This window comes from Chanodichthys erythropterus, chromosome 21 (genome assembly GCF_024489055.1).
Source record: "Chanodichthys erythropterus isolate Z2021 chromosome 21, ASM2448905v1, whole genome shotgun sequence".
NCBI lineage: Eukaryota > Metazoa > Chordata > Actinopteri > Cypriniformes > Xenocyprididae > Chanodichthys > Chanodichthys erythropterus.
The window spans coordinates 34,602,661-34,623,261 of record NC_090241.1 but is presented as its reverse complement, the minus strand read 5'-3'; the positions used below and the strand labels follow the sequence as shown (position 1 = coordinate 34,623,261).

The following is a 20,601-nucleotide window of genomic DNA, read 5'->3' as shown; positions in this document are numbered from 1 at the left end:
ACTGTTTAGAATGGGAATTTTCTCATGATTTACAAGTAGTTGAAAACATTAGAAATATTGTTAGTAATCAGCTGGACAAAATATATAAATGTTAATGTAGCAATCTACCTAAAATATCAAAATCTGCTTTTTACCTTCAAATGTACTGACAACCGTCGTGATATATACAAAAAAATCTTTAAATGTTACTTAAAAATTAGTTGGATAAACATAGTGTCTTTCTTTGTGTTAAGTCAAATTTTGAGTTTCAATCAACTCAAAATTTAAGGCAACCAGGTTGCTTACTTCATGTTAAACCAATAAATAATTTTTTACAGTAACGATGAATCAGAAATCATCTGCTGCATCCAAAATCGCCTATAGTCTGAGTAGACACTGCATTTGAATTTGAACGTGACCGTTAAAAAAGTACATACAGAATGAATATGGGTAGTATAAATGAAATCTGTACGAACTACATCCGCCATGTTGTTAAAGTCACATGACCTACCAGCATCAGTTGCTATCATTATCATTCATAAATCATTCATAAATCATTCACTATCATTCATAAATCCTTCTCACGGCCTCATGGGATAGTAAAGTGTCCATCAAGTGCACACTTCAGAATCTTGGTAGTAGTACACTGCAAAAAATGCTGTTCTTACTTGGAGTTTTTGTCTTGTTTAACATCTAAGAATACTTAGATCAAGAAGCATTTTCTGTAAGCAAAATAATCCTAATCCAAACAGAAAACAAGATTATATATCTTATTTTGGTTGATATAAGATTATTTTGCTTACCCCACTTGCAGATTATTTTGCTTGTTTTAAGGAAAAACTCACTTAATTTTGACTTATTTTTTCTGAAAACAAGAAAAAAATTTACTTGTCAAGAAAATCCTTCTTGATTTAAGAACTTTAAGATATTTTGACTAGAAACAAGACAAAAACTCTAAGTAAGAACAGCATTTTTTGCAGTGTAGTAGGTCGTCTGAGTACTTTTCGACTACTGTTTTTCGAAATACTATAAATATTCTTTTGGCATACTGTTTTTTGCATACTATATAGTAGAGAAGTATTAGTAATACTAGGCCAATACTCGTATATAGACGGTACACACTCAGAAATACAAAACACCATCAGGTTAACACATATGACAGTAAAATAATGCAATAAGATAAAGTTTTTCTCTAAACTGTGACTATTGAACAAAGGGAGTTTGAGTGGAATTAAAAGATTAGTTCAATTCAGAATTAAACTCTCCTGATAATTTACTCACCCCCATGTCATTCAAGATGTTCATGTCTTTCTTCCTTCAGTTGAAAAGAAATTAAGGTTTTTGAGGAAAACATAGCAGGATTTTTCTCCATATAGTGGACTTCACTGGGGTTCAGCGGGTTGAAGGTCTAAATGTCAGTTTCAGTGCAGCTTCAAAGAGCTCTACATGATCCCAGACGAGGAATAAGAGTCTTATCTTGCAAAACAATCTGCCATTTTCTAAAAAAATAAATAAATATATACTTTTTAACCACAAATGCTCATCTTGCACTGTTCTGCGATGCGCAACGCATTACATAATCATGTTGGAAAACTCCATCTCATTTTCTCCTCCAACTTCAAAATCATCCAACATCATTGTTTTATCCTTTTTATTAGTAAAGGGCGTTTGACTTTACACCTACGTAACGTGTGACCTTTCCAGCGTGATTATGTAATGCATGGCACATCGCAGAGCAGTGCAAGACGAGCATTTGTGGTTAAAAAGTATATAATTTTTTTTTTTTTTTTTTTAGAAAATGATTGATCATTTCTCTAAATAAGACTCTTATTCCTCGTCTGGGATCGCTGTAAACTGTAATTTTGACCTTCAACCATTTGGGCTCCATTGAAGTCCACTATATGGAGAAAAATCCTGGAATGTTTTCATCAAAAACCTTCATTTCTTTTCGAATGAAGAAAGAAAGACATGAACATCTTGAATGACATGGGGGTGAGTAAATTATCAGGAAATTTTAATTCTGAGGTGAACTTATCCTTTAATGTCATCATAACTTGGTCTACTACTTCTAAACTTGGTTTCACTGTCACAAAAAAAATCTGAAGTGTTGACAGGAATAAAGGCTGCAGCGGGGCCGATAACTTTAACAGGTCCTTTGGGGTCTTTATGAAGAAAGGATTATGCTTAAGAAAACTCAGATCAGTTGACCAAATTTGACTAAAATACCAATACTTGATGACAGAGTGTTAAACCATTGTTTATTCTGGCTATAGTTCAAATTGGCTGGTTGATTTGTATTCTGTGCGATTAAAAAAAATGAGAAATTACTTTTGGTGGGGAGGTTTTGTTGGCCTTGAAATATTGAGCAATTATGTTCTCCTCCCAACTTTATTCCATATGAAAAGCATCTGGGGCTTTGTGACAACTCCCAGCGTTCAGCACTCATATCAGCTGTAACTATATTTTGAGTTACACCCATACTGGCGAAAAATCACAATGCGCAGGGAGAATAAAAGAGCGTGTAGTAGAGTCTTGAGCTATTTACCAGGTGACCGATTCAAACAAGCACAGTTACTCTAACAGTAAACTGACTAATAAAATATCCTTCCACTTCAAAAGGACGGAAACCCTTTGCAGACCTTTAAAAATCCTAATTAGACTCAACCTTGACCTCTGTAAACATGAACATGCACTTTACATGTAGGTGCTACAGTTTCTGGTTAGTCTCTAACTAACAGGAGCCGCCGCATTTCTTCTTTAAAGAGAAAGTTAAAGAGGTTTTTCTCATATTTCACAGCATCTGTCTGCATTATAGGATTTAAAGTAATAAAGTTACATCAGCAGTGTTGTTATTGTCGCCTAAACCTATTTTAGGTAATTGAAATAAAGATTAAATAAAATATAAATATTAGATTTGGAAAATAAATGACAATAAGAAATGTCGCCTTGACAACTAACTGAAATAACTTTGAGTTAAAGTAATTTACTAAGAAGTGAAAATACTAAAACTGAAAAAAAAAGCTATATAAAAAACAAAAACTAAAAAAATTACTGAAACTTAAACTAAAATTAAAATGCAAACTGAAAGTACATCATTAAGACACTGATGTTCGGTTAATTATTAGATTTATTAATTATTAGCAGTATTATTATAAGTCTATATTTACCATAACAATAATAAACTCTTTCACCAATATTATAGTTCATTAGCAACTGTATGCTATTATGGTTGCAGCTTAGCTCATTAATACATAATTGAACTATTGTGTGGTCACAGGTGTGTTTACTTTGGCTTTTTACTTCGAATTCAATTTATTCAATCAGAATTTGGAACCGAATCTATCCGTTCTATAATAAATAATACAGAACAGCGTCCATTTTCATAATCCTTAGAAAAAATGAGGGATTAGTAAATAAAACATCAAATGATTTTTCCTTTCATATTTGCTAAAAAACCCCCTTTACTCACTTTGAAAAGAACATCGCTGTGTTCAGACACGCAGATGTCGTCAGAGGGCGAAACTCCCTGCGAGCGTATCCTTCATTCATCGCTGATCTCTGCCGGCGGTGAGTCACGCGAAATCACGCACAGTCATCCTGTCTTTGTTCGTGCTTAATCCAACTCTCATCCATTGAAACTATCCGAGTGAGATCAGGAGTCCCTCTTTCACAGGCAACACCCCCGTAAAACACCCCCACCTCCCGGAGAGCCGGTAATTGTATCCAGATGTACAGCAGAGTCCAGCGTGTACAAATGCAGCCGCATTACTGGACCTGATCATGTTCAGTACAGTTACTCGCCAGTGATTTTTTTTAAAGAAACTAATAGTTTTATTCAGCAAGGATCCAGTACACTAAAAAATACTGGGTTAAAAGCAACCCAAGTTGGGTTGAAAATGGACAAACCCAGCAATTGGGTTGTTTTAACCCAGTGGTTGGGTTAAATGTTTGCCCAACCTTCTGGGTAGTTTTATTTAACCCAACTACTGATTAAAAATGACTATATGTCTGGCTTAAAATGAATCCAAAAAATTAAAAATCTGACACATAATTACTAGAGGCAACAATAATAATCAAAAGGTGTACATTTATTAATAAGCAATTTAATAAATGTTTATTATTCATTATCTTATTAATAAATGCTCATTTATTAAACATATTAATAAATGTTAATTACCAGCATATTTTGGGTTCATTTTAAGCAAGCAATACAGTCATTTTTATACAACAGTTGAGTTAAATAAAATTACCCAGCACGTTGGGCAAACATTAAACCCAAACACTGGGTTAAAATAAAAACCAAATTGCAGGGTTTGTCCATTTTCAACCCAACTTGGGTTGTTTTTAACCCAGCATTTTTTAGAGTGTACACAGTGATTGGCTGAATTCAGCGATTTAATCATAGAAATATTGTAGAATGAGGTGTCATGTTTCCATATTAAAATAATGGTTTTAAAATACAAATGTTGCCTTATTCAAATAAATATTTTTTAATAAAAATGTTGCCAAAGTCAAAATAAAATGTTGCCATAAAGGTTTTAAAATGTAGGCTAAGTGTCACTAATTAAACTAGTATATTCAGTTAATTGTGGACCGCCTCTTGGATGTCTTAATGATCTCAAGAGAATGCAGAATTCAAGTGACAAATTACGTTTTATAAACAAAGTTTGGGAGAAACACATTCAAACAATCTTTCTAATCAGCTCGAGAGGATGAATATATACACAGGCGAGAGCCGACTCGCCTATAGTTACTTCGTCTGTTTTCTGCATCCCTCCGCCACCCCGCTCCTCACTCTCGGCTGGGGATATGGGGAGAACTTTGGGTTTGGGCTAAATTCCAAGCTCGGAGCCCTCCATCCCCTTGGACAGCACACCAAATACGCTTATTATATATAGATCTTTTTTATCCATTCAATCATTTGTAAGTGTGAAACCTTTGCCACAGGTAATCAGACAATATTTATTTATTTGTTAAAGATTTTTTTTTTTTTGGTGTCTCATCGTAGATTTCAAATCTATAAATCAAAATGTATTGCATTTATGAAGAAAAGTTTCAGCAGCCAAGGCTCTATTGCTGTTGCCTCAATGGTGTTCAGTGTCTTTGGGTGGATTAGGACTGTTTGCGATTTGGTCTTAGTGACTTAGGAGTCCTCTTGACTACTCCTAACGTTTCACAGATTTAGGAGCTAGTTTTAGCGCTAAAATGCTTTGTGAAATACTCTTAGAGCAAAAATGTAGGACTCCTAAAATTAGGACTGACACGCCTATTACTTTTAACAGTTTCTCTTAAATCGGCAAGTTAGGAGCTACTTTTAGCCTTAAAGGGATAGTTCACCCAAAAATGAAAATTTGATGTTTATCTGCTTAACCCCAGTGCATCCAAGATGTAGGTGACTTTTTTTCTTCAGTCGAACGCAAATTATGATTTTTAACTGCAACCGCTGCCGTCTGTCAGTCAAGTAATAGCAGTGATTGGGAACTTGAACAATAAGAGTCAAAAAAACTTCCATAGACAAATCCAAATTAAACCCTGCGGCTCGTGACGACACATTGATGTCCTAAGACACGAAACGATCGGTTTGTGCAGGAAACCGAACAGTATTTATATAATTTTTTACCTCTAATACACCACTATGTCCAACTCCGTTCAGCTTCCGGCTAGTGAGGTCTGATCGCGCTCTGACAACGGAAGTGATGTCTCGCGCTCATTGAAGTATATGGGCGAGACATCACTTCCGTCATCACAACGCGTTTTTTGACCTCACTAACAGGAAGCTGAACGGAGTTGGACATAGTGGTGTATTAGAGGTAAAAAATTATATAAATAATGTTCGGTTTCTCGCACAAACCGATCGTTTCGTGTCTTAGGACATTAATGTGTCGTCACGAGCCGCAGGTTTTAATTTTGATTTGTCTAAGCAAGTTTTATTTACTGTTATAGTTGAAGTTCCCAATCACTGCTATTATTTGACTGACAGACGGCAGCGGTTGCAGTTAAAAAATCATAATTTGCGTTCGACTGAAGAAAAAAAGTCACCTACATCTTGGATGCACTGGGGGTAAGCAGATAAACATCAAATTTTCATTTTTGGGTGAACTATCCCTTTAAGATGTTTTGTGAATACGGCCGCTGAACTTTAATTTCCAACATATTTTGAGTTCATTTTAAGACAGATATATAGTAATTTTTAGTTGGGTTAAATAAAACTGCCCAGCACATTGGGCAAACATTTTTTTAGTGTGAAATTTGATCAGAAGTGACAGTAAAGACATTTATAATGTTACAATTTCAAACAAATGCTTTCTATTCAAAAATCTATCACAGTTTGCACATAAATATGAAGCAGTGGCTATTCGCACCAAGTGCAAACAGCGATAGATTCTACACTCTAAAAATGCTGGGTTAAAAACAACCCAAGTTGGGTTGAAAATGGATAAACCCAGCAATTGGGTTAAATGTTTGCCCAATGTACTAGACAGTTTTATTTAACTCAACTATTGCTTAAAAATGACTATATGGCTGGATTAAAATGAACCCCAAATAGGTTGGAAATTAAAAATCAGACAAATAATTACTAAAAAACAACAATAATAATCAAAAGGTGAACATTTATTAATAAGCAATTTAGTAAACATTTAATTATTATTCATTAAACTTATCAATAAATGTTCATTTGTTAAACATATTAATAAATGTCAATTTCTAACATATTTTGGGTTCATTTTAAGTTCAGTTCATGTTCACCCAACCTGCTGGATAGTTTTATGTAACTCAACTATTGTTTAAAAATTACTTATTGCTTAATTAAAATTAACCCAAAGTATGTTGGAAATGAACATTTATTAATGTTCAATGAATATTTATTAAACAATAAACATTTATTAAATTGCTTATTAATACATTTATATGAATAAACTATTAAACTATTAAATTTATATTAATAAAATATTGAAGCTTATTAATAAACATTCATCTTTTGTCTATTATTGTTGTCTCTAATTGCATCTGGTTTTTAATTTCCCAACTATTTTGGGTTCATTTTAAGCTAGCCATAGAGCAATTTTTAAATAATAGTTGGTTTAAATAAAACTACCCAGCAGGTTGGGCAAACATTTAACCCAACCGCTGAAATAAAACAACCCAATCGCTGGGTTTGTCCATTTTCAACCCAACCTGAGTTGTTTTTAACCCAGCATTTTTTAGAGTGTACCTGATAAACACTTTATTATTAAATAACATTAAAGTTAGGCACATTAATTCCAATATTTTCTTCATAATTATTAAAAATAAATGCCTTTCCAATCTGTTATGTGATGGGAAAAGGGAAAAGAACAAGTTCAGCAAAAGGCAGATTCGAACTTGGGTCGATCGGCTCAAAAGTATCTGCCACGTGCCTTACTCCCTGTGCCACTGCTGTTGACAGGTCAGCGCTGGTTTTTGTACTTTTGTCCCAACCAGACATTGGTGGATGGAGTTAGTGTAAATAGCCTCTGCCAACAAGGCGGGCTATCTGCACTTAAATCTAAATAGACACTCCGTATTAATCAGAAATGTTTCTTGAGCAGCAGATCATCATATTAGAATGATTTCTGAAGGATCATGTGACACTGAAGACTGGAGTAACGATGCTGAAAATTCAGCTTTGATCGCAGAATTATAAAATATATTTAATTTTAAAATGTATTCAAAAACACTGATTTTCTAAAATAGGATTACTTACCATGGTATCATTCCAGTGCTTTAAATAATGCATTACATATGCAGTATACAACTTCATGGAAAATGTTTTGTGTTTTGAAATTTACAACATCATTCATCTACTGAAACACTGGTGAATTAAACTTCTGGCTATGTGTCTGAACCAGCTAAAGCCAGAAACACACAAGCTTCCCATGACAGACCCCCTGATGGCTTTTCCACACCAGAAAACTCACTGCAAATACACGCTGAGGATTTGCACACATTTGTCACTGTTCACCTTTGATGTCGAGAGCTTCACGCCAGGGGAAAGACCCGATGAGCACCATATGAGCATGAGAAGGACAGAGAAATGCAGGAATATTATCTGTGAGCAAGCTACTGAGTGAAATGAAGCTTGAATCTCTTTTTGTTCATCTCATTTCTTTCATGTGGCTCTAGGGTACCAATTCATGTCTACACATATACACAAACACACACATAACCACACACATATATATATCCTAAACACACCGTGTGTGGCCTGCGCTCCTTCAGCCACGAGGATATGTGCGCACATCATCTGGAAGCACGGATAATCATAATATGTACACAGTGTGCATCCGCAAATAACAAATGGATGCATTCTCTCCAGCCTTAAAGAGAGATGCCTACAAATGTATCAAAGTTTTATAAAACCTCAGAATAAGACATTTGATAACACTTTATTTTCCACTTTAGACATTCTACTATCTTTAAGTAACTTTGTAACTACATGTCATCTTATTCTACTAACCTGAACCCTAACCAGTCTACTAATACTCTAATGAGAATTATTTGACATTTAGTTACTTATAGTTAGTAGAATGTCTAAAGAGGACCATGAAAATAAAGTGTAACCAGACATTTAAATACAAAAAATGCAAGTCCACACTGTATTTGCACCTTTTAAAAACATGCATGTTCATAATTTTTCATCAAAATGCAATAAATCAAAGTATATAGCAGTAACATCTGAAAGCACTTGACTCATTGTTATGCTTTCCCTGATTTAAAGGGGTGGTTGATTATGATTTCACTTTTTTAACTTTAGTTAGTGTGTAATGTTGCTGTTTGATCATAAACAACATCTGCAAAGTTACGACACTCAAAGTTCAATGCAAAAGGAGATATTTTCTTTTACAGAAATCACTTTTTAAGGACTACAACAAAGAGTTGAGTAGAGAACATGACAGCACATGCTAGTGGATGAGTTGAATCAACTCCACAGCAACTACATCAATTTATCTACTAACCATTCAGAAACGTCCTAAAAGTTGTAACTTCTTCCTGAGTCTCTCCATCAGTGTCGACTCCAGTTTGATCAATGTAAGGCTGAACACCGTTACTGACAATCCTCATTTTGGCTGCGTGAGATTCTCCAGCTTTGTTGTTGTTGAGCTGTTAAAGCTCCGCCCTCTTCTGGAAAGTGGGCGGGAGCAGCAGCTCAGTTGCATTTAAAGGGACACACACAAAAACAGCGTATTTTTGCTCACACCCAAATAGGGGCAAATTTGACAAGCTATAATAAATGATCTGTGGGGTTATTTTGAACGGAAACATCACTACACATTCTGGGGACACCAGAGACTTATATCACATCTTGTGAAAGGGGCATAATAGGTCCTCTTCAAGCTGACCAGCAGTCAGAGCAAGTATGTAATAAGGCCAGATCTACGGTAGGATTAGGTAAACGTACACTCAGTTAATTGGACTAAAATTCAAATTCAAAACATGTCTGTTTCAGTCTAAAATATGTCACACTATGAGAGTTAAATAGGTTACAAAAGCTAAAAAAACACAACCTACTGTATGTGCATGCACATTTCTGTTGTTTGGCATTATGATAAACACATGCATTTCTGCCACTTTTCATTGTCATCACAGCTCAAACAGACTAAAAGCATTAACTGAACACAGTTTACTTGTGCAACAGGCTCCTAAAGACACGACTCTGGGATTTAGACCAATGCAGTGCATGAATAACAACACATCATTCACTTTTATACCCTTGTCATGAATACATTTCTGACACAATTATTAAATGAAGATTTCAGTCAAAAACTATATATCAAATGACTTCAAACTGCTTTTGCATGAACAAATGCTCCATGTGCACATGTTAGAAAATGACTGACTTTCACAAAGCAAAGTGCTTTAAAGAGTCTTTTGCACCAAGCATCTGTTAGATCAAGATGTAAGATTGTGAGTTATGTTCACAGAACTGGAAACAAATGATGTGAATCTCTCAAACCACAATACAGCAGCTCAGACCTGAGACGTTAATAAAAGCCATACACACTTTCCATGCAAATGCCCAGAAGAAAACTTCATCGCTCAGAGGTTGCACTTTTATAGTTCAGGAGATTTTTCAGCTATGAAAGTGTCAACTTTATCTCAGATGCTACTTTAACGTGCTTTTAGAAATGAAAATACCCCAAAAAAGTCAATAGTTGTCATAAAATAAGTGTATAGAGCTATAAAATTAATGTGGATAGCCGATCAGATCATTTGCTCTGGAAAAAATGTGATGAGAAATTTTTGTGTTTACATTTAGTTCTCTGATTTAGATTGCAGATTTTGGTATTTTAGCAAATCTCAGCAGCACATCTCTTCTGAAACTCATTTTTTTTTAATTTGAAAAACAGGAGAATTAAGCAAAAAGGTCTCAAAGATAAAAATATTGAGATATTAAACAAATGTCTAATTTTTGTTTTACTTTCTAATAGGTATGAGAGCATTCTGAGAGCTTTGCATGCAGACAAAATATTTATTTACACTCTTAAAAACAAAGGTTCTTTATTGGCAGAACCTTTAAAATCCATGCAACATTTCTATTCCACAAAAGCTTATTTACAGTTAAAAAAAAAGGTTCTCTAGATTATTAAAAATGTTCTTCACACACAAAAATGGTTCTGAAAGGTTCTTTGGGGAACCAAAAATTGTTGCATTGCCACAAAAGGAACCTAATAATAGAGATAATTCACTGACACCCACATGAAACACCCACAAAGCAGTGAGAAAATGGCACAAATGCTAGACTAAAGACTCCTGCAGTTACAGTGTCTTTCCAGCAGGGGTCATAACATGTGAAGCAAGACCCCCGTCACACCCTCAGTGAAGTCTGTCATGCACAACCCGATGCAGAAGAGATGACGGGCCTGACGTGTCCAGCATTCAGCCTGACCACACATAGAGTTTGTGTATGTAATGGGAGTCCTAGAAAAATATCCCTCAAGACCCCAGACACCTCTCCAGATGTTCCGACGGCATGTGTGTGTGTTTATTTCTCTGTAGAAGGACAGCTGATGTCCACATGGTCAGAGGTCTAGGCTGGTCAGCCTTCCTCTTGTGGTTAATGGATTGCATCCTGTGAAAACGTATAGGGAACCAAACCCTATCGTATACCCCCGTAACACTGGGAATATACGACACGTGCCGCATGGGATCATTCTGTGATACTTTTGAGTCTTTTTTAAAAAGCTTGATGCTGGTCGCTATTCATTGCTATTATATGGACAGACATGAGCGGGACTTTTTTTTTTTTTTTAATTCTCATTTTGTGGTCCATGAAAGAAAGATGGTCATACTGCATTAGAACAACACCAGGGTTAATAAATGATGACTTCACTTTCATTTTAGGGTGATCTATCCCTTTAAAAATACATTTCAGGCAGTATGGCTTGTAATATTGTTGATTATAATTTAAGCTCAAAAAGGTATTTGTCAATAAACCAAGTTTGAACTACAAATATCTGTTTGATACTCTAAAATGTTACACACATACACAGATAAAACACTGTCAGGGTAATACAAACTAAACTAAACAACAAAACGACTCATCAACAATGATTTTACCATACAATTGCATACATTGTTTTGTATTGTAATATATACATTTAAATAATACAATGAAACATAAATATATTTTTAATTAATAACTATAAATATTTTAATATTTTACTGTGAGGTCTTGCTAAATATAAATTTAAATAATACCATTAAACAAATATATTTTTCATATATTATAAAGTGATCCATACTTTTTACTTTGAGAAATATTATTCTATTGTTGTTATAATTAATATAAATATTTTAAATTAAAAACAAGGAAGATTTTTACAGTATTTTGTACTAAACCGACATGTCTTTCGAAATACAAAATTGTGATCACTTTATCATTTTAACATTATTTTCAGTTAAAATCATACAAATTTTAGTGTTTATTTTCTGCACTGTTGTATAATAAACCATCAGCAAATCCACATTTCTTATATACTCCTTATTCTAATAATAACCATTTATGCTACTAAAACCTCAATGCATTTTCCAGATGTGCAAAATAACTGTACTCTGGTGTAATTTGCACAGTGCTCCCAATCCTATATGTGAAAACCCTGGCTGAAGAGAAACAGGAAGAAAACGAATGCTGAAATGATTACAAACACATACAGAATCAATGGCACACAGCCATTCATTAGCCTCTCACTCCAGCCCTGCATTGAAATATGCAGCCATTTTCCATCTGCAGTCACACACACACACAAATACACTGACACACCATGTTTCACTGGGTCACACAGAGTCAGGCTGATGGGGGTTACTATGGCAACACATCCCAACCCATGCGCTGCAACACGGCGAAAGAACAAGAGGGACGGGGGGTGGGATTACTGGAATGAATCCCACCATTGCAACCTTACTGTGCATCACCAGATATTTCTTAATGCTTAAAGAGATTTTAACCCTAAAGTGCAGTAATCAAGACATCTTAGGCTCTTAAAAAAAAAAAACTTAAACCCACATTGAAAAAAATTTGGTGTATGATTTTCTTTGAAACATATGTTTATATAAACAGTGTATTACAATTTTTACCCGGTGGATAAAAAAAAAAAAAAAAAAAAACTCCCATTGGAGGAAGGACACAAGCTTGTAAACAACCACCTAGCAACCACCTAGAACACTTTAGCAACCACTTAGAATACAATAGCAATCACAGAGCAACACCCTAGCAACAACATAGCAACACCCTTACAACCACCTAGAATACAATAGCAACACTCTAGCAAACACATAGCAACACTCTAGCAACACCCATACAACCACCTAGAATACCATAGCAATCACAGAGCAACACACTAGCAACACCCATAGCAACACCCATAGCAGCAACATAGCGACACCCTTGGAACCCCCTAGAACACCATAGCAATCACAGAGCAACACCTACAGCAACACCCTATCAACCACTTAGCAACACCCTTACAACCACCTAGAATACAACACCCAATAGCTACACCCTAGAAACCACATGGCAACACCCTAGCAACAACACAGCAACACCCTTACAACCACCTAGAATAGCATAGCAATCACAGAGCAACACCCTTACAACCACCTAGAATACAACACCCATAGCAACAACATAGCAACACCCTAGCAACCACTTAGCAACACTCTTACAGCCACCTAGAATACAATAGCAACACCCTTACATACACCTAGAATACCATAGCAATCACAGAGCAACACCCTAGCAAACCATTTAGCAAACCTTTACAACCACCTAGAATACAACACCCATAGCAACAACATAGCAACACCCTAGCAACCACTTAGCAACACTCTTACAGCCACCTAGAATACAATAGCAACACTCTAGCAACACCCTTACAACCACCTAGAATACCATAGCAATCACTGAGCAATACCCTAGCAACACCCATAGCAGCCACATAGCAACACCCTAGCAACCACCTGCTCAGGCAAACACTGCTCATTCTATTCAGGAAATGTAAAAATCTATTTATCCCATTACTATTTCCATGTGTCAAAATGTGATAAATAGAGGATGCTGGGTGGGCTGTTGTTGTTGTGAGAGTTATAATTATCATTACGTCAATCAATCAGCTAAATAGCAAAATTGCCAAAGAGACTTTTCTCTCTGTCTCTTGAAATGTTGGAGGGAGGCGGAGCACTGATGTATTCAGGTCAAGCCCAAACCGCTCACCCTGTGATCTCTCAGCATCCCAGAGCACTGACCATAATTGACAGTGTAACCGAACCATGTGTTTCTTTAGGAGACTAAAATCCCAGTAATTCACAATCTCAGATGTTTGAGTCATTGTGAAACCCTTTCATACAAACGGTCAAGCTTTAGGGTGAAATATGAGAGCGTAATATCATCAGTGCCACAGGGACATATGGAGACGAGAACATGAAACGGCACTTAGACCTTGAAGATGAGATAATACAAATAAAGGTTAAAGTAACCTTGATCATCTTTATTTTCAGTGTCCTAATGTGCAAGAATGAAGGTCAGAAATAAAAAATCACCCTAAAATAAAAAAAAAAAAGATAAAAATAAAATAAAATGGTATACAAAATAAAGCACATTTTACCCTGAAATCCTCATTAAGTGTGAGAAAAAAATATTTATAATATAAGTATTTATTTTCCATTTAAACTGATTCAACATAAATTGAAGATTTATATATATACATATATATATATATATATATATATATATACTTATATACACACACACACATTTACATGCACACAGTATATATATATATATATATATATATATATATATATATATATATATATATATATATATATATATATATATAGACAAATAATATATAGTATAATATTACATTATATAATATTATTTATTATACTTTTTAATTTTAATTATATATATATATATAATTAAAATTAAAAAGTATAATAAATAATATTATATAATGACTATATAATATATTATATAAATATAATATAATATATTATATAACAAATAAAATATAACATAATATATATATATATATATATATATATATATATATATATATATATATATATATATATATATATATATATATATATATTTCATTATGTAATATAATATTATTTGTTTAATTGTCAAGAATGTAATGTTACAATCTTAATGGTGCAAAAAATATCTCACAGGTCCTAAAGACAACTTATAACAAAACATAGCACTTGTAAATCACTTTGCGTTACCATAAAAGATTCAGGATGGGTTTGACCATGAACGGGAACAGAACGGGTGAGTCTCAGGAGACACAGCAATACACCGCGGAGCACATGGAAACAGACGCGTGCGCTACAGCCTCAGGCCAGACACAATCAATGCACATTATTTGTATAACTTCAGACTTAGCTTTTTGCCTATATTTGTAAATTGAGCCCAAACTGCAGGAATCGCAAACATCAGCATTTGGCATCAAAAACCATTACTTAGCTACAACTACTTCATCTTGTAAAAGCTAATATATTGTCATCTTCCAGCTTATGATATGTGCTAAGCTATGCTATTCTGTCCACTTTTATTGACAAATCTCAAAATTAATTACAGACCTTCTATTGTATCAATATGGTAATCATTTAATACATATTTTATATCAAAAGTACACTATACACACTTACAACACTATCACTCAAGAACACGGAATCGATGGAGGAAGACTAAAGCATCTGCGAGGGAAAAACCTAAGCTCTCCTCACCAGCTCATCTCCATGGTTACCACATTCAGACTCGTCTTCCCTGAATTAATTTGAGCAATTCTTCTGCACAAATCACCAATATGCCACTAGCTGTCAAAAGGAACAAAACAAAACCATTTATTACAAACTTAAAAGATAAAAAACACTCAACAAGCTTAATTAAATGCAAGAAAACTTTTCCATGCAATTAAATCAAGCCCTTTTAACAAAACAGTTAGTTTGAGCAGATTATTTTGTCCTATAGTCTCATCATTTGAACTTAAATTCATTTATTTACACCTACTAGAATATGTGGACTGAGTGAGATTTGCCGTTTTAGACACATTAGTAATCTTTTTTAAGGGTTTTCAGGGACATTTAAGATGTCCATATACTGTACACACATACATTTATAGCTATAAATCCAATACGAACAGCAAAAATTATACACTTAATAGAGCTCAATCATAAGGATTTTCTTCTTTTTTGGGCCTTAATTGGGCCTATAGTTCAGATTTGTTCTTGCCCTACTAACATATATATATATATATAAAATAATTTTAAAATATTATAAATAAATACTTTTAGCTATTTATTTTATTTTCCAAACATATTTTATACGTGTCAGAAAAATCTTTTAGTTTTAAAGAAACTATAATGCAACTAATTCTTCTTTTGCAAGGTTTTGCACTCAGACTTTTCAAGTAAATTTCATACATGGAATTAAGTACAATCCATTTAACTATGTTAAGTACATTTAACAAAGTGAATATATACTTAATTTTGATTTTACTCAGTTTTTGTAAGGCAAGTATTCAGTTGCGATGTCCAGTTCGTGAACGAATCTTTCTTTTGAACTGCTTCTTTTTAGTGAACTGGATGAACCAGTTCACCAAATCGGACTGAACCGTCAGAAACAGTCTCAACACAGATCTACAAGTTACTCACAAAACTCACTTTCGGACATGTCTGACAGTCACTTGAGCCAATGAGGCAATATCTAGTAGTGTATGATCCTATGATGCCGATTTTTGCAACTCATTCAGTTACTCCAACAATACACTGAATTGAGAACAGTATGTGTGACATCTGCTGAGGGTTTCATAAAGGGGCGAAATGTATGTTTCTGATGTCTTTTGCTGAAAAGCATAAAGTATAACAAATAAAACATATTGGAAATATAACAGTGATCCGATAGCAGTCGTTCTCAAGTCAACAGCAGTACACTTACAGCAGTTCAAGAGTCGGTCAATGGTTACAATCGTTCTTGAGTCACCAGTACACTGAAACAGTTCGGAGATGAGTTGATTAAGACGAGTTTATTAACTTTATATGCTTTAGACAAATAAAACATCTACGTTTCACATCATTATTTTAATAATAGAATTGCGTATACATGACATCATTGCATGATTAACAAACTGGTGAATCGTTTCTTTGAACCAGTTCATTGAAACAAATTGTCCAAAAGAACCAGTTCACAGAAAAGAATCAGACTTTCCATCACTAGTATTTACATTAAATGAATTTATCTTAATTTTTAACATACTTGTTTAGCTTGCCACAGCACTGACATTTGCACAGTTAAGTTCATTGAATGATGCAACAATTACCATAGTTAACATGTAACCATCCCACAATCAAGTCCCACTCTTCAGCACAAACTTCAAACACAGGTACTCTTTAAATGTCCAACATAACCGAACATTAAACACTAAAAGATCTTTCCCATCACTCGAAAATGCTGGGAACTAAAAATCCACCCAAGAGGTTAAAGTTAAAGCAAAAAAGATTCATGTAGTCCCAAAACAATGAAATTAAGTTGTGATAAAATGGTTGACAATTGTGTTATGTTAGCTCATTTTAATTAAGTAAACTGAACAAGCAGCAAAAATGAGAAAAATTCTCATAATTTGAGAAAAAATGTGCAAGATATTAACTTGCCCTAGTTCCTTCAGCTGACCCAAAACTCTCTGACCATGCATATCGTTAAGGCCTGTTCTTCCTTATGTAAGTTTCTCTCTCTCTTCTCGCTGCATTGGAGTGTCAGTAGAAAGTGAGAACGAGGGCTGGGTTTGATCACCCCACCGTCATGCGGCACTCTCTAAATCCCTCTGCATGAGCTTCCCAGATAAAGCCCAGATTCACACCCAGGAGAACTGGCCTGGATTTCATCATCTGAATACACGTGCAATGTATGTATTTGGGGGGGGGTGTGACCGAGCAATGAGCTGTGCTGAAAATGTCAAACTTTCTGTAGAAAAAGAGCAGATAGAGGAATTAGAAAGACAATGGAGGCCAGTAAAGGAGAAAATCTGGATGCTACTGAGATCAGACACCTGCTGTCAAACTCCCTGCGGCTGTGTACTTCCGAGTCCAAGAGGAACACAAGGTCACTCTGATGGCATGCAAATTAAAATGAAATCACTGAGTTTTCAGAATAATCTGAGACCTCATAGATGGCTCGACTTTGCAAAAAGACACAAATGGTGACCGGGTGCACTGAAATGCTTCAAGTTTGGTTTTGCCAACATTTTAGGTGCTTCAAAAAAAGGGAAACAAAGGTGTCAAAGTCAAAAAATTGTATTTTGATCTATTATATTGATGTGTATATATATATATATATATATATATATATATATATATATATATATATATATATATATATATATATATATATATACATAAAGCTAATTGAAAATATTAATAAAACTATAATACAAACTAAAATAATGCTGTGTGTGACAAAGCAGATAAAATTCAATGGGCCAGAAAGTGGAAGGTTGCCAGTTCAAGCGATCATTGTGCCATTGAGCTCCAGAGGGATTGTCACTGAGCTGCAAATCTCTGGATAAAAGCGTCTGCTAAATGCTTACTTGATTACTTGCTATTATTTTGGCATGTGCAATTTTTTGCTGTCTGCAAAGCTGCAAGCTATCAAACTACTACTGAACAACAAAATATTGACCTTGACCAAACTGTGTGTTTATTTTTTACACCTGCAAAATGAACACTGTTACTACAGGCTTCAATCAACTCGCATTGACCCTTGTGAAGCATGCGGATGGGATCCTAAATTACATAAAACATGGATTGTTACACATGCATATGTTGCATAAGATTTCCTTAAATGCCAAGCAATGAAAATGATTGAAGATTGACAGCACACGTCCAAGGTCCAGAGTATATATATGGTGTCTGTTTAATATTTTTGTTAATCTAGTCACAACTAAATGTAATATGAAATCTAATTTAAATATAGCAATGTAAAGGAAAGTGATTTAAACACTAAATTCACCAGAAATTCCAGCACTATTAACAGATTTTGAAACGCTCATAACTAGAAACTACATTTACCTCAATGCAGAAAGTTTCGGGTCTGTAACATTTTTTTCTTTTTTGTGAAGAAATTAATACTTTTATTCAGCAAGGATGCATTAAGTTGACCAAAATTGACCGTAAAGACATTTATAATGTTACAAAAGATTTCTATTTCAAATAAATGCTGTTCTTTTGAAGTTTCTATTCATCAAATAATCCTAAAAAAAAAAAAAAAGTATCATGGTTTCCACAAAAATATGAATCTCAAAAATTCCACTTTGCACCACAGGAATAAATTACATTTTAAATTATATAAAAATAGAAATCAGTTATTTTAAATTGTAATAAGATTTCACAAAATTACAGTTTTACTATAAATGTAGCCTTGGTGAGCAGAAGAGACTTCTTCAAAAACATTTTAAAAATCCTACCAACCCCAAACTTTGAATGGTAGTGTAAATAAACCATAGATAAACATGCAAGCATCACCGCTGTCACTAATCACATGTCACAAAACAAATATGACCCATTGAGCTCTATGTAAATTTTATGCATTTTAGAGTGTCCTGTACAAAAGTCTGAATTAATGTTATGAAGCTACTGATAGAAGCTGCGCCAGAACCAGGAGGCTTTTCATCATTCACAGCATCTCTGCAGGCCTCTCTGGTAATGTGGATAATTAGCATGACCTCTCTTTGATGCAATGCTCACTGTTGCCTTTTTAATCTAGTGTACTAACATGGCAGGTTAACAACCGTACTGCGTCTCCTGGTCTCATTCTTGACATTATATTATTAAGAATACTTCAAATTATGAACATCTTCACAAAGTCTTCCAGTGGCGTCAACTTTTTCAAGTTGACAGATGAAAATATTTAGCAAACAAACACTCACCCATTGGCCAGATTGTCGTCATCGTCGTCGTCATTAAGGCTCTTGCAAAGTACATCAGAATCACTCAGGTAACCAGACTTGAGGTCACTGTCTCCAGCGTCCAGGCCTTCGATGAACTCGCTGCGTGACGTGTGGCTGAGACGGCTGGAGCAGCGAGCGGGCATCGTTTGAGAGGTGTATTGGGACGAGGCCTTAGTGCCCGACATATAGCTGCAGCCAGTTGAGGAAGGCGCGTCGCCGGCTTGCAGACGAGGACTGGACTGGCCGTGGCGCCAGGAGAGAGGCGAGGAGCGGTTGGAGAGGCTGGAGATGCTGCGAGCGTTGGTTTCGTCGCTGTCGTAGCAGACGCTGCTGTCCAAACAACTGTAGATGGAGAGAGAGGGTTACTGAAACATCCAAAACACAACATTATAAGGTTGTTAGATGTGAGGAAGGCCACAGGAACACGTGACCTACTAAAGAAACGGATGCATGATCATCTTCATCTGTTGAGGATGCAGATTGCACAACCAGATTCACCGGCTCAAATGAATAATATAACAGCTTCCTCCACCATATAAACACTGAGTAGCTATTTTTACACACTTCTCTCAGGATAATTCAACAGACAGCTGCGAAATACCAGAAAATGCACTGGTGCTTTGAAATATTTGATACTCTCAAAGGCATAAAATGCTCACAAACATGCTGGCTTTGGGTTATTTGGTTAGTGTTACCCAGGGTTGTTAATTTGGCCTGTGGGTCACATGGTCTTGTTGCCAGCAGGTCTGTTAAAGTCATCATGAAATCACAACTGACGATTCTTGTTTTTTATGGAATATTGCAGGATTTATTATAAATGATTTATTTGTGTACATCATAATCTCTAATCAAAATATCACAACCATCCAATCAATTCCCCATAGACAAAATCAAGCCCCGCCCCACATTTTTTTTTTTCCAAAAGCCATTTTACTCAAATATATGTCACAATAATGAGGAAAAGATGATGGCAACATCTATTTCATGCCAACTTTAATAATATGTTTTTGTTGTGATGGACTATTTTAGGGTTGAACGATTTGGGGGGAATAATTGAACTGCATTTTTTTCTGATTTTGTGAATTAAAATGCATTGTTTAAAGGTGCCCTAGAACTTTTTTTAAAAAGATGTAATATATGTCTAAGGTGTCCCCTG

The 20,601-nt window shown here is 34.9% G+C and overlaps 1 protein-coding gene across 1 annotated transcript in view; it reads right to left on the bottom strand.

Annotated features, from left to right (window-relative positions):
* nav1b (neuron navigator 1b) overlaps positions 1 to 20,601 on the bottom strand; it is an 88,679-nt gene that overhangs the window by 45,211 nt on the left and 22,867 nt on the right. Inside the window, exon 5 of the mRNA XM_067373595.1 lies at positions 19,425 to 19,787. Coding sequence (XP_067229696.1) covers positions 19,425 to 19,787 — 363 coding nt within the window. The remainder of the gene's footprint in view (positions 1 to 19,424; positions 19,788 to 20,601) is intronic.